This window comes from Ceratotherium simum, unplaced genomic scaffold (genome assembly GCF_057802395.1).
Source record: "Ceratotherium simum simum isolate JZ-2026a unplaced genomic scaffold, ASM5780239v1 HiC_scaffold_47, whole genome shotgun sequence".
In the NCBI taxonomy this organism is placed as follows: Eukaryota; Metazoa; Chordata; class Mammalia; order Perissodactyla; family Rhinocerotidae; genus Ceratotherium; species Ceratotherium simum.
In genome coordinates this window covers 77,947-92,415 of record NW_028261263.1, presented here as the reverse complement: position 1 = coordinate 92,415, position 14,469 = coordinate 77,947, and the positions used below count along the sequence as shown (strand labels likewise).

Genomic DNA, 14,469 nt, shown 5'->3' with positions numbered 1-14,469 from the left:
GCGCTGGTCCCTGCCATGGGCCGAGCACTGTAACTTCACCAGTATGACCCGACGTGGTCCCTGCCCACCTGGAGCTCACATCCACTGTGTGACCTGAAAGAGGGCTGTCCCTCGGGTTAGCAGGGGTGATGAGCACCAGGAATCCACTTCTGAAAGTAGAGGCCACCCATGCAAAGAGAAGAACGGAGAAAACCCACGCTTGGCACTTCATCGACAAAAACAATAATTAAAAGTTAAGAAAAATAAAGATAGCCTATATTTAACAAAATGTGGGTTCTAATCACAAGTGTGCACTCATTCCTACAACCAATGAGAAGTAATCCAGAGTGGACTGGGTATTTGTAACACATTTTTCTGGCCAATAATAGCATTTCAGTAAACATGTTCCAGGGCCTCACGATTTTCCTAAGGCCTCTGTGATCCTCCAACACTTAAATCTTTCTCCTTGGAAGCCTCTGTCCTGTCACCCTCCTTGTCGAATGGCTCTTCCACTGTTCGGGGGCCTACCCTGCACGGCCACACTCGTCAGTGACTCTCCACGTTGTTTGGACAGGCTGCCCGCGTTCCTCCCTCAGCCTCACGAGCTCCTGTTTCTTTGGGAAGGTCGGTGTTTTCACTGGGTGATCACCTGGCATCCTTCTTTGCAGCGGTTTGCATCTTCCCACGCTGTGTCTCCTCTGATGGCTCCGGGAGGCAGGCCTTTGTCTCCATCTTACAGGTGAGGAAGCTCAAGTCCAGAAGGCTGGACGACCTGCTCCAAGTCACAGCCAGCGTGGAGACTCGGCAGGGTTTGGGCCCCCAAAGCAGACAAGGATGTAGGGCAAGTGGTTTGTTTGCGGGTGATGGAGGAGGCCCGAGGGAGGCCATGGGGAAGGGAGCCTGGAGGAGGAGAGCCAGTGCGGGGCCTGACGAGGGAGCACTGAGGTGAGCATCCATCCTAGTCCTGTTGGGAGATGAGATCCCACCCCCACTGGCTCTGTCCCCGTGGGTGGAGGATTTACCCCGGGTCATGAAGGTTTCTGTGCTACAGGCTGGCACAGGCTTGCAGGAGAGGAACCTCCCAGTGCAAGAGAGAGCCTTCAGGCAGAGAGTGGATGCAGGTGCTCCAGGGGGACACTGTGGGCCTGCTGGGGACTGGCTCCCAGGGACTGCAGGGACTCAAGTGGGCTGAGGGAACTGAAGGGCAGCAGCAGCAATGTGTGCAGCGGGGGTCTGCACACGTCTCACCCTTATGCCCACAGAAAGGCTGCTCTGCATGACATTTCTTCTCCCAGATGCGTGGTTGGCCCAAACCGCCCCTCCACTCCACACTCCCAATTCCTTTCCACTCATCTCAGGTTACTAGAAATTCAGAATATTTTAGTTGGTGTTGGAGCCCAGAGACTTTTGTTTGTCCTGCCCACGTTCTAACATTGCTGGCTTTTTAAAGATCTCAGGGCTTTGACTCCAAAACAGCAAGATGCTGAGGATCCCAGAGAGCTTTCTGGAAGCAAGACTTTATGCTTTGCAATACTGCCATCCCACCAGCTCTTCTCAAAATCCCTCCAGGACACAGACTCACAATCTTGGGTCCTCAGATTGCTGAAAGGACGCGCCTTCAGAAAGTGATCGGGGTGGGGCGGCAGGACACACCGAATGGTGGAGTGAGGAATTCAGCAAATCCTCTTCCCAGAAAGCAACGATCACACTGGACACGCTGTCAGAAAACAACCAGGTCAGGCCACTGGGAAGAGACCAAATAAATACAACCAACTGAGGAGCATTTGAAGCTGAGGGAAGAACAGTGAGAGTTGTGGTGTTTTTGCCCAGGGCAGGTCCCGTCCTCCTACCCTCAGTGTGACGGCCCTGTGAGCGGGGCAAGCCTGAAGGGGGACGGCTTCACTGTCAGAGTTTGCCCACTTGATGTCGCCATGGGTGGGCAATGCCCGGCCCCTAAGCATTTCTGGAAACAGTAGCCATCTCAGTGGCAAGCTACGTGGAAGATCAACTTTGTAGCCGCCTGAGGTTGGATCTAGAACAGAGCGATGAATCAGCCAGCAAGGTGAGATGGACAACCACACAATGAGATAGACACAGCGGCCTTGATGGGATGCACATAACCCCGGGGGTATGAAAGGTTGTGTGCTTGTGCAGGCCTGTGCCCAATCAGGAGAGACCAGGCAGATGGGGATTGTGGGGACGCTTAGAGACCTGCCACCAGCCTAGGGCCTGCCCCCAGGGGTTGCTGCCTCCCAGCAAGTCCAAGTTGACCGACGGGACAATGCCCAGCCCTGTGGAAGGTCCCTGTCCACTCTGGGGCTCCCATGGAGAGAGGCCTTCCCACCTGGAAACTTCTCCCTAGGTCTTCTTCTGAGGCTGAACGAGGTGCTCTCAGGGCAGAGAAGATGGTGAGCAGTGAGGAGAGGCTCGTGAGGAGTCGGCCCTCCTGGGGAAGGAAGCAAATGAGCTGGGAGGGGGGAGTGGTCCCTGCTTGCTCTGGCCTCAGCCCCCTCAGTGTACATCTCCCTCCTAGAGGAGACAGGAGCCCAGGGAACCCGGGAGAGCACACCTGGGCCCCGAGGAGCAACACTCCCTGGGAAGAGGATGTGAGCTCAACGCAGGATGAGCCCAGGTAGGAAGGGAGCCTTTCACCACCAGGACCCTCGAGTCAAGGTCAGCGTGCTCTTGCAGGGATGATCTCCCTGCCTGTTCTACACGTCCCTGTGGACCACTGACTGCTTAGGGACTGGCTTCTGACCAGCAGACCCAGCACAAGTGACAGGACGTCACTTCCCAGATTCCATCACCGAGGCCGTCGTTCCCTCTCACTCGCTCTCTTGTGTTCCCTCTTCCCTCTCCTCTTGTTTCCCTGTCTCAGTCTGTCTTACCCTGGACCTGGGGACACACACGGACGTGCTGAGCTCCCCTAGGCAGAGGCGCACACAGGAGACAACCGAGGGAGAGCCCTGGCCAACAGACAGAAAGGAGCTCTGCTCTCAGTCCAGCTGATCCTGACCACGCCCATGGTAGTTAGCTTGACAGCACATCTCACCCTGGTCCAGCCTCAGTGGAGGCCACAGCCCCAACCTGGATGACGCCATGAGCAGAGGCTCCAGCTCAGTTGTGCAGGATTCCTGGTCCACAGAGATGGGGAGAGAGGGAATATTTGTGGTTTAAAGATGCAGGGTGGGGAGCAGAGTTAGTTGTCAGAGAGAAGCAGACAACTCACACCATCTCCCAGTTCCCGGGTCTGGCCTGCCCTCCCTCCTCTCCCCTCCAGGCTCTCTGCAGCCACAGTGCCCACCTCTCTAACCTCCTCTGGCCAAACTCGTTTCTGCCTGCGTGTCTCCGCACCAGCAGTGCCCTCTCCCTGGCACGCTGATCACAGGTGAGTGCAGGGCTGGCTCCTCCTGTCATTCTGGTCACAGCAAATGTCACCTCAGTCAGGCCTTTCAGACCCTCCTACCCAGTGAGACCCCAGCCCTCCCTGCAGGACTCTCTTTAGTTTCATTCCAGTTCATGCTCTTCTCTTTCACGTGTCTCTGATTTTGTGTTTTCGTCCATCTCTCTGCAGACTGAGCTCCTGGTGGGCAGGGACCGCTGGGTAGATTTCAGCACCACCCTTGGGCCCACCAGGGCTCCTGGCCCAGGGTGAGGGCTTGGCACATAGCTGCTGAATGAACAAATAGGGGCATCTTGGATCCCTCCTTCCTGCTTTTGACCTGCTCCGATGGTGGAGATGAACGCTAGTAATAGGAGGTGCAAGTGGGTCCTGAGGTAGGGGAGGGTTGGCATGACTTCTGCATGACTCCTCCTTTCTCCAGTTGCTCCAGCAAAGCTCAGTGGGCACCACGGACACAGGAGGCTGCCACCTGACGGCCAGCACAGGAACTGCCGCCTCAGGCCGGGACACCACAACACCAGACAGGCATCTATTTCCTGTGGAGAAATGCCTATCCAAATGCATTGCCCATTTTTCATTGGGCCATGTGTATTTTTATTGTTGAGAAGTAAGACTATATTATATATTCTCAATAGTAGATCCTTATCAAACATGTAACGATTTGCAAATACATTCTCCCCTTTCGTGATCTGTCTTTTCACATTCTTGATAGCGTCTTTTGACACACTCAAGCACTCCTTTTGGTGAAGTTTAAGTGATCTGTTTTCCCTTGGGTTCCCTACACTTTGGGTGCCACACGTAAGAAACGATTGCCTAATCCAGGGCCATGTTTCCTTCTAAGAGCTTTACAGTTTTAGGTCTTACATTTACATCTTTGATTGTAAGAAGATGTAACATTTTTGTATCCGGTGTGAGGTAGGGGTTCACCTTTATTATTTCACATGTGGAGCTCCAGTTGTCCCAGCACTACTTGTTGAAAGATTATTCCTTCCTCATTGTCTTGGCATCTAAGCTAATTCTATAATCTGTGATTGTTGGGGGTAGTTTAACTTTCAATTGCTTAAAAGTTTTCTTTACACGAAGGTTGTTTTTTTCTGCCCTTGTGGACTTTCACCCACTGCATATGTACACTGGTCATTAGTGAAACAATCATATCACGTATTTTGACCAGCCTTTTCTTTGTTTGTGTTGGAATGTAAGTCCATACTCTGTTACTCCCTGATGGCTGGGTACACCACATTGCGTCATTGTTCTGGCCTGGATTATTGCAGTAGCTGTCTAACTTTTCTCTGCCTCTATATTGGTCTCCCCTAATCTATCCTCAAGGCAGCAATTGGAGTGACCCTTTAAAACCAATAATCACACGCTGACATTGTAAAATCTCTCCAGGGGTTCTCCATTTCTCTCAGGGTCAAAGTTGAAGTCCTTATGATGGACTACAAGCCCAACACAATCGGTCCCACCCTCTCTCTGACATCATCTTTGGCCAGTCGTCTCCTGTATCATTTGCTCCAGTCCCTCTGCCATCCACTGTGCTCCTGGTACATGCCAGGCACTCTCCCACCTGAAGACTTGCACTGTTTGTTCCTTCCACTTGGAGTCCTCCTCCACATGATGATTTCATGCCTCATTTTCTACACTGTCTTTAATTCTGTGTTCAAATGTCATCTTGGTGACGCTGTATCGACCATGTCATTTAAAATACAAACTACCCCCTTGCCCTGACGCTCCCTATCCAACTTGTTCGCCTTTGATTTTTCCCCTTAGCACTAAAACCCTGTAAAATAATGTATAATTATGAGAATCAGTGTTCAATCAGGACAAGGAAACCAATCAATTGATTGAGCAGGGATAGTTTATATAATGAACAATTACCTATAAATGTTCAAAGAGAACTATAGAGAATAGCCCAGAATTACAGTAGAGTAGTTAAGAAAGAAACAAATTTGGGAGGAGACCCCCTCGCCAAGACTGTGTTCAGGCCTTGTTGGAGAAGGAATGATCGCAGCACAGGGATGGGGCAGAAGACCGTCATGCTTCCCAAGGCCAGTACTCGTCCCTGGTCAGGGCAGAGCTCAGCAGGTAGGGAACGGCAGGCAAATAGGAAAGCCTGTGCCCTCCCAGGGGCAGGTGGGCTGAGGCTGGGATGCTATAAGATTCACTGGGATTCCACTTGTGGGGGTGCTGCTGAATCTCCCTAGGAAGCCATCCAAGGGGATCCACTGAACCCAACGTGGATCACCCACTGTGGATGAGCCCCTGTGGACACCCCTGAATTGTGCCACGGCTGCTTGTGCCGCAGGAGAAAGTGAAAGGAAGGAATGGAAGCACCCCGGAATTAGGAAGGAAGGCCCTTTGTCCCAAACCTTCTCTAACAAAGCTTAAGCCCTGCCAGGTGCAAAAGAGACATGCCTATTGGGTCCAGCTCCATTATTGCAGAACAGACAATGGAGGGCAACACACTGATGTTGTTATACAGAGGCAATCCATTGATAACTGGCACCATAATTCCCTTCTTATTTTGTTTATTTTCTGTATTCTATGCTTTTACTTCCAACTTGCCTCTGTCAAAGTAAGATTTTGAAGACAGCATATGGTTGTATCAAGGTGTCTAATCTACTCTGCCAATCCCTGTCTTCTAATTTTTCTATTTAGTCCATTTCTATTTGATATAATCATTAATATGTTAGGGCTCGTATGAGTTCCCTTGGGCTGCTGTACCTAAGTGCCACAAACCAGCTGACTAAAACACAGACTTTCATTCTCCCAGAGTCCTAGAAGCAGAAGTCTGTGATCAAGTGAGATGGGGAAGGCAGAATATCCAATAAAGAGTATGTTAATGAGAAGGTCACCATCAGGGCCACTCAGACTCAGTCTTCCTGAAGACCCTCCATTAAAGAGGGTGGAAACATCTCAGACTGCCCCATGGAGAACAAAAAGCTTAGGACATTTAGCCCATCAGTTACCATCTCTAGTGACGTGGTGTGTGAATTCACCTGCACATCTGCTTTCACCACGTGTGTCAGGGGAAGCAGAGAAGAACAGAGGGTGCGGGCACTGAGGTGGGAAGCTGGGAACCTGTCAGTGTGCAGGAACAGCAGCTGCAGTTGGGCTGAGGGGGTGGGTCATCAGCTCTGTCAACCACAGTCCACCCCTTGCACTGCACTGATGCACTCGTGCTCCAAATCCAAGCCGTTCTGGCAAATTCTGGAACTGAGGCTTCAGGGTGGGAGCTGACCATGATCTCTAAAATAATGAAAATAGACGGTTAGTGGAACAAGCTACAGTCCCCATTTTCCAGTTGGTCTTGCGGCCTTAATCGGTATTCACGTTGACTCCTCTCCTACCCCTTCCACATGCCCCTCAGTCCCAGCCAGCATGCCCTCTAGACTTGGTGTTTGTTTGGTGGGGCCATCAAGACCATCTTGCCCCCAAATGCCAAGGAAAGCCCAGACTTTGTCCCCTTTAGTGAGGCACCTGAGAAGTAGCAGCACTGAGAAGCTGAGACCACTCTGAGATTCAAAGGACAAGTTGCGAGAAGTGTCAGCACAAGTGGTGAGAGCTAGAGCTGTGGAGTAGGGGCAGTCCTCATGGTGTGGCTGGTGTGAGGGTCTCCCATCGGAAAGGGATGCAGCCATCCAGAGAAATGCCTCAGGGCATGGGGTTCGGGGGCAGGGATAGCTCACTCCTCCTGCCCCGGTGTCTCCCAGTGGTGTCTACCACCAGTTGAACACATCCAGTATCCAAAGGGAACACCGTTGGAGAACTCTGTAGAGTTCACCTGCTGGGGCACAGGGCAAGATGGTGGATGATGGGCAGCCCCTGGAGAGTTCCAATCGCACCAAGTATAGGGTTCACGGGGTCGCCTGGACTCTCAATGATCTCTGCATGTCTTCCACCATCTTTTTCGAGGAACGAACTACATTTGTCAATGTCACAAGATGCTTCTTTCAGTGACTCCATATAATAAGGGAAATACCAGGTCTCTGCGGTACAGTCAACAAGAACAGGGACAGGAAGAGCTCTCACACTGATACAGAGGCTCCAGCACGTTTACTAACCTCTGGTCCTAAAGTACACTGGCCTCGCCCTGTCCCACTCCCAGGAGGGCAGGCTCTCTGCTCAGCAGCACCTTCCGAGCTGGGAGTTAATCACTGGGTCATGCCCGCACCCTCAGTGCAATCCCCCAGGGCTTATTAGGGAGCGCTCATGATGATTATTCAGGGAGTACTTGGGGATGAGCGACACACGGTGGTGTCCAATCCCGGGCCAGAGAGGCACAAAGGTGCCCTTGTGTGGCCCAGCCCCTGCGTACAGGCTCTGGGTCAGCTGTGGGTCTCAGGGAAGATGATTCAAGCCCAGGAACTACAGGGTCAGGGAGGGAGAAGGCCAAGTTCTCGCTCAGGAGGCAGCGGGGCTGAGGCCAGCAGAGCCTGGTGCCCAGAGACGCTCAGCCATGAACTCTGAGCACAGCCCTGCACGTGGCCTCTTTGTGCCTCACTCGGCCCATTTATCCAAAGGGAATGAGATTTGAGGCCTGTCTTGAGGGACACGGAGGGGGGTCAAGGCTGAGGAGGGAGGTGAAAGCGCTCTGGAGAGTCGGGGTTCTGCAAGAATGGAAGTTAAGGCAGTTGCACAAGTGTGGTCTTGGACAGGCTCTGATGGAACCTGGTCCCGGGCCGCACTCCAGGCAGAAGGAGGGGAGGAGCCCTCGTTCACGGAGCCTTGTACCTGCCAAGGGAGCGGGCTTCACACGTCGTCCCAGCAGAGCCTCACGGAGATCAAAGCGATAGAAGTTGTGGGTCCCCTGTCGGAGAGGAATGCTCTGAGGCTCCGAGAGACTCAGTAACTGGTTTACTCCTGAGGGAACAGAGGTCTGAGAGCACCGAGCATGTGGGAGGAGCTCCCCATACAGTGGCATCGCCCTTGTGAGACAGGAATCAAGCCTCTACCTTTGGGGAACTTAAATTCTAACAGGGGAGGCGGGCGGTGAACACGCGTGTGAAGAAATGAGCAGCCAATCCGGAGAGTAACGAGTGCTCCCTGGGAAACACAGCCCGGCCCCGGGGTCCAGAATGAAGGGGTAGGGTAGCCATAGCGCTCCCTCCTGTGGCCTGGGGAGGCCCCTCTGAGGAGGTGATATTTCAACTCATCCCGAGTCCTAAAAGAGTGCCCCCACCCCAGGAAGATCTGGGTGAGCATCCCAGTCCCTGGAGGAGCAAATGCAGGGGCCCCAGGGTGGTGAGAGCCTGGGCTCTGGGCAGCCTGTGGGACTCGGCTGATCGCATGCCGTGTCTCTTTGGTTCTAAAGCTCAGGCCCTCTCCCCTCAGCAGCTGGCGGGGGCCCGTGTCCAGAGAACTTGCTGAGGGTCCAATCCTGGGCTCCTGGGAGGAGCAGGGGTGGGAGGGAGGGAAGCAAGCCCTTGGCCTTCCCTCTGTGACCGTAGTGCAGACACGCACACCTGCCCATTCTGATAACATCCTCCTCCAGATGGCTCACCTGGAGTGAGCGCCCTTTGAGGTGCAAACGGGATGGCAGGATCAGTCTTATTATGTGGTTGGCACTTAACTCTCACTCGTCAGGTTCCAACAATCATGACAGTCCACCTTCCCTGATGCAGGACTGGCCAGGATGCTGGGTGGGAGGGGTGTGGTCTGTGCCAAGTGTTCACGGGCAGGAGCTGAGCTGGGTATAAAGGGCAGCCCTGTGAGGGGCCCGCACAGCCTCCTCCAGATGCCCAGTGACCTGCTGGGGGCTGTGAGCGCAGAGCCCTGGAGATGAAGGTTCTGTTCTTGCCCACCACCCTCGGCCCGATCACGGCCCTGCAGACCCAGGACCCCCTGTTCTTCCCCTTGGTGAGACAGGGTGTGAGCCTGGGGAGGGGCGGGGAGGATGGGTGTAGGGAAAGATGGTGACTGGCTGTGAGTGCGCAGTGACCAGGGGCCCTGTCCTAGGAGGTGTCATTCAGGGTCGAAGTTCTGACCCTGTGCTCCCTGCAGACAGCGGTCAGAGGGGGCAGGAGGGCTCTGTTCTTGTGTTTTCAGATAGTGCAGCTCCTTGAGCACAGAGGCTGAAGCAGGGGAGCAGGTTCAGCTCAGGGACTGTTGAACTGACCTCCTGGGGACCCCAAAGGCACTGAGGATCCTGTGAAGTGTGGACTCATAGGGAGCTGTGGCCTGGTCCCAGCAGAGAAGAGATTCGTGGGGTCTCAGACAGCCCTGCCTCTGTTTAGGGCTGGGAGCCCTGAGTGCTGGGCTTGTTCTGACCGAGCCCTGGGGTGCGGATGTGTGGAACCAAGCCGGCCTGTGGAGGACTGCAGCCGGGTGCTGGGGATGTCTGGGGATGGCTGCAGCCTGCGCACCAGGGAGGCAGGCAGGGGGGGTGAGGAGGAGAATCTGGGCCGTGCCCTTGCTGGGTTCACGGCCCCCACCCTGCTCAGATCACAGGGACATGGTATGTGAAGGCCATGGTGGTTGAAAAGGACCTACCTAAGGAGAAGAGGCCCAGGAAGGTGTCCCCTTTGATGGTTACTGTCCTGGATGGTGGAGACGTGGAGGCCATTTTCACCTTCATGTGAGTGTCCCTCCTCCTAGGGTCCAGCTCTCTCCTCCCTCTCCCCCTCCCCAGGCTGTGGGGTGGCCCAGAGCAGACCCTCCTGGTGCCTCTTCCCATCCCAGTTTGGCATGTGGGTAAAATGAATGTCCCCCGACCTTGAAGGGACAGAGTCCCAGGCGGTGGGGGGTGACAGTGGAATTTGTGGGGACACCAGGGCAGAAGCCCATGTGCCAGGTGAGCTCAGGTTGCCTCAAGAATGTTTCTCGAGTGCAGCTTCTCCTGCCTCCTGTTTTCCAGGAAGGGGGAGCAGTGCCACGAGGGTGGAACTGAGAGGCACCAAATGTTCCCTAATGTGGTCTCGAATATTTTCTCCAGGAATGAAGACACTCAAGACCCATTTTCTCTCCGTCTGTCCACAGATGGGGGCAAGGGCATATGGACACCCGGGAGCTGTCAGTGAAGGACCACCACATCTTTTACTGCGAGGGCCAGCTTCAAGGGAAACTGATCTGCATGGGAAAACTCATGGGTAACAGGCTGCTGTCCGGGTCCTCTGAGATCCGCCTCTCCTGACCCAGCCCCACAGTCTCCGCTTCCAGAAGCCAGTAGAACTGGTTTCAGCCCTGGATCTGGGAAATATGAACTCCCTGTGGCTGTCTTTCTGGGCCTGGCATGGTTTGCTGTCCTGGGGCGGCCAGTCCGTGCTCCCTCGGTGACCTGACCACTCACAAGGTGGATGGGGCCACAGCTGTAAAGTGCGACTTCCTGGGGCCTGGTGGTGGGGCCAGGTCAGCGTGGGGGAGTGTGCTGTTGCTGAGAGAGGCCTTCTCGGGGCAGTGACCCTCCAGGGTGGGGGGAAGTCCAAGATTTCTCTGGCCAGATGGTAGCATGGTTCCTTCAGGTCACGAGGTTCTTCTAGGTCAGGGGTGTGACCCTGCAGGTCGGCTTTGGGAGTGGGCCCGGGACCCCAGGGGCTTTCAGTGGCTCTGGGTATCCCCATGGCTATCCCCCTTCCTGGCGACCTGTCGGCTGGGTGGTGGCTTGTCTACTCTGTGCCTGTTTTGCACCCACCTTCGGGCTGAGCCCTCCACTCCCGGCCTCTGCTGCTCCAGGGCAAAGCCCCCCAAGTGCTGGGAGGGGCCATCTCCTCCCGGAGTCTGATTCCTGGCAGCCCGGGCTAACCTGGTCACCTCACCTGCAGGCAGAAATCCCGACTTGAACCTGGAAGCCCTGAAGAAATTCCTGCCGCACAGGGATTGCCACAGAACAGCTTCACGCCTGTCCAGTTGTGTGAGCAGACAATTCTGCCCATGTTCCCTGGGTCCACTCTGCATTCCCCACTGTCCCCAGTGTGCCTCCCTGTGTTTCCTCCAGGTTCCTCACGTCACACTGTGTCTCTCGTGTCCCTCCTTGTCCCCCATGACCCTCCCGCCTCCTCGCCCATCCCCTCCACGGGGGAGACATCAGCACTGTGACATGGCACAGGGATGTCAGGGCCCCACTCTGGGTCTTCACTGTCGGTGTCTGAGCTGCGGCAGTGATGAGGTCTGTGTCCTTGTCCAGGGCATCTTCTCACTCCTGAATTCTCCTTGGTTTCTACAGAAAGCTGCATTCCTGAAGGTGACTAGGGTAAGTGACCCTTAAAGCAAACAAGAGTCCTGGGTTCAGTGGGATGTCAAGAGCACTGGGGGCCCCCAAGCTGCCGACAGGAGGGACCTCTGTCTGATTTGTCCGCTCTGAGATCCCCTCTGGGACTGGATCCTCACTTGGGATGTCTGTCCCCGAGCATCATTCCCGGGGCATTTAGGGACTCCCTTCTTTTGTCTAAATGTCTGTGTAACTCAGGAACAACGGGCTAGGGCCTGTCCCCTACCATACCGATGCACCTGGTGGTAGTGGGATCCTGCCCCCACGCAGCACCCCTGAGAGCTTTGCACCTGACTCCCTTGGCAACCCGACATCTGCCCCCACCCTGCAGCCCTGAGAGCCCCATGTCTGCCCCTCCCACCTCCCCTTGTCCTGGACTCACCCACCCTCCCTCCTTTCTAGGGCGGGGGGCACCAGAGCTCCACAGCAGCCCCAGGGCGGCACCACCAGAACCTCTTTCCTGCAGGACATGGACGGAGCTCCTGCCTCTGGGGTCTGGGCTGCTCTCCCCTCCTGCCACCCCCACTGCCCTTCCTCTCCCAGCCCTGGATCGACTTTCCTGGTTCCACGTAAAGAGCTTCGGCAATTCCTGGTGACTCTGCCTGTCTGCGGGGTACCACGGGTGGGCTGGGGATGAGGAGGACGTGGGCAAGCCGGTGAAGGCAGGATGGGTGGACCCAACAATGCCCTGATTCTCCTTGGTGGGTGGCGCAGTCCAACAGGCATGAGGGTGTGGGTGGAGGAGAGCGGGCTGCAGCTCCAGCTGAGGGTCCTCTGGGGGGCTTTCTGCAGGTCTGACAGCCAGGAAGCTCAGGTTCTGGGTGGTCGCATGGTTGGGGAGAGATGGTGTGAAGCTAACAGGGTCAGCTCCAGCCCCAAGGTGGGGACACGTGTGCAGGTGAGGATCACCTGGCCCATGGCTCCCGACTGGCTGGAGGTGGTGGCAGGAGTGAGGGGGAGGCTTTCTTCGAGGGCACAGGCAGGAGGCCATGCTTCCCCAGGTCACCAGGATGGAGACAGAATCCCAATGACATTCTTCACGGAAATAGAACATAGAATCCTAAAATATAAGGAACAACAAAAGACCCCAAATAGCCAAAGCAATCCTGAGAAAAAAAAGAACAAAAGAACAAAGCTGGAGGTATCACAATCCCTCACTTCAAAATATATTACAAAGCTACAGTAATCAAAACAGCAGAAAAACAGACACACAAATCAATGGAACAAAATTGAAAGCACAGATAAAAAACCACACATCTATGGACCTCTAACCTTTCACAAAGGAGCCAACAACATATAATAGAGAAAAGAAAGTCTCTTCAATAAAAGGTGTTCCGGGCCGGCCAGGTGGCACAGCGGTTAAGTGCGCGTGCTCCACTGCGGTGGCCCGGGGTGCGGATCCCAGGCACGCACCAACGCACTGCTTGTCAAGCCACGCTGTGGCGGCGTCCCATATCAAGTAGAGGAAGATGGGCACAGATGTTAGCCCAGGGGCGATATTCCTCAGCAAAAAGAGGAGGATTGGCATTGGATGTTAGCTCAGGGCTGGTCTGACTCACAAAAATAAACAAACAAACAAACAAACAAATAAATAAATAAATAAATAAATAAAAGGTGCTGGGAAAACTGGGCAGCCATGTGCAAAGGAATGAAAGCAGATCATTATCTCGCACCACACACAAAAATTAACTCAAAATGGATTAAAGCCTTGAATGTAAGAGCTGAAACCATAAAACTCTTAGAAGAAAATACAGGCAGTACACTCTCTGACATCAGTCTTAGCAGTATCTTTTTGAATACTATGTCTACTCAGGCAAGGGAAACAAAAGAAAAACAAATGGGACTACATCCAACTAAAAAGCTTCTGCAAGGCAAAGGGAACCATGAACAAAATGAAAAGACAGCCCACCAATGGGGAGAAAATATCTGCAAATCATGTATCAGACAAGGAATCAATTTCTAAAATATATAAAGAACTCATATAACGCAACAACAAAAAACCAAGCCACCCGATTAAAAAATGAGCAGAGGATATGAACAGACATTTTTCCAAAGAAGATATACAGAGGGCCAACAGGCACATGAAAAGATGTTCAACACCACTAATTATTAGGGAAATGCAAATCAAAACTACAATGAGATATCACCTCACACCCGTCAGAATGGCTATAAATAACAAGACAAGAAATAACAAATGTTGGAGAGGATGTGGAGAAGAGGGAACCCTCGTACACTGCTGGTGGCAATGCAAACTGGTGCAGCCACTACGGAAAACAGTATGGAGATTTCTCAAAAAATTAAAAATAGAAATACCATATGATCCAGCTATCCCACTACTGGGTATTTATCCAAAGAACAGGAAATCAACAATTCAAACAGATTCATGCATCCCTATGTTCGTCATAGCATTATTCACAATAACCAAGACGTGGAAGCAACCCAAGTGCCCATCAATGGAGGAATGGATAAAGAAGATGTGCTATGTATATAGATAATGGAATACTACTCAGCCATATAAAAGAGAAAATTGTGCCATTTGTGACAACATGGATGGCCCCTGAGGCTATTATGCTAAGCGAAATAAGCCAGACAGAGAAAGACAAACTCTGTATGATTTCACTCATGTGTGGAAGATAAATACATGAAGAAGGAGAACAGACCAGTGGTTGCCAGAGAGGAAGGGGGTGGGGAGAGGGCAAAAGGCGGAAAGGTGCACCAATGTATGGCAACAGATAAAAACTAGACTATTGGTGGTGAACACGATGCAGCGGATATAGAAACTGAGATGTAATAAAATATGCCTGAAATTTACACCATGTTATAAGCCAATATGACCTCAATAAAATAATTGAGAGAAGAAAAAACTGACATAGTAATGAAATTA

General features: G+C 53.2%; 2 protein-coding genes across 8 annotated transcripts in view; one reads left to right on the top strand and one right to left on the bottom strand.

The window, feature by feature from the left end:
* Nucleotides 1–702: 702 nt before the first annotated feature.
* LOC147911205 (uncharacterized) overlaps nucleotides 703–14,469 on the bottom strand; it is a 32,543-nt gene continuing 18,776 nt past the window's right edge. For 5 of the 6 annotated variants that reach the window (XR_015551437.1, XR_015551438.1, XR_015551439.1 and 2 more), the window contains 5 exons: nucleotides 9,872–12,645; nucleotides 8,114–9,068; nucleotides 6,379–6,628; nucleotides 3,284–3,918; nucleotides 703–3,113 (listed from right to left, as the gene is read on the bottom strand). The gene's annotated coding sequence lies outside the window, so the exon portion shown is untranslated. Of the gene's footprint in view, nucleotides 3,114–3,283; nucleotides 3,919–6,378; nucleotides 6,629–8,113; nucleotides 9,069–9,871; nucleotides 12,646–14,469 lie in introns of those variants that run through there. The other variant, XR_015551434.1, reaches the window with a different exon arrangement.
* On the top strand, nucleotides 9,713–12,216 carry LOC147911206 (odorant-binding protein 2b-like). Of its 2 annotated transcripts, XM_087428431.1 has the most exons (5): nucleotides 9,713–9,956; nucleotides 10,358–10,467; nucleotides 11,140–11,228; nucleotides 11,541–11,567; nucleotides 11,988–12,216. In XM_087428431.1, the coding sequence occupies exons 1-5, from the start codon at nucleotides 9,850–9,852 to the stop codon at nucleotides 12,156–12,158; spliced, it is 504 nt and encodes a 167-aa protein (XP_087284557.1). In that variant the 5' UTR covers nucleotides 9,713–9,849; the 3' UTR covers nucleotides 12,159–12,216. The 2 variants fall into 2 exon arrangements, with proteins under 2 accessions (XP_087284557.1, XP_087284556.1); XM_087428430.1 differs by having other exon boundaries at nucleotides 11,140–11,567.

Coding starts and splice junctions, on each gene's coding strand:
- LOC147911206 (XM_087428430.1), top strand. CDS start 9,850: ATGGTGGTTGAAAAGGACCTACCTAAGGAGAAGAGGCCCAGGAAGGTG. Junction 9,957..10,357: donor GAGGCCATTTTCACCTTCAT/GTGAGTGTCCCT, acceptor GTCTGTCCACAG/ATGGGGGCAAGGGCATATGG. Junction 10,468..11,139: donor CTGCATGGGAAAACTCATGG/GTAACAGGCTGC, acceptor CCTCACCTGCAG/GCAGAAATCCCGACTTGAAC.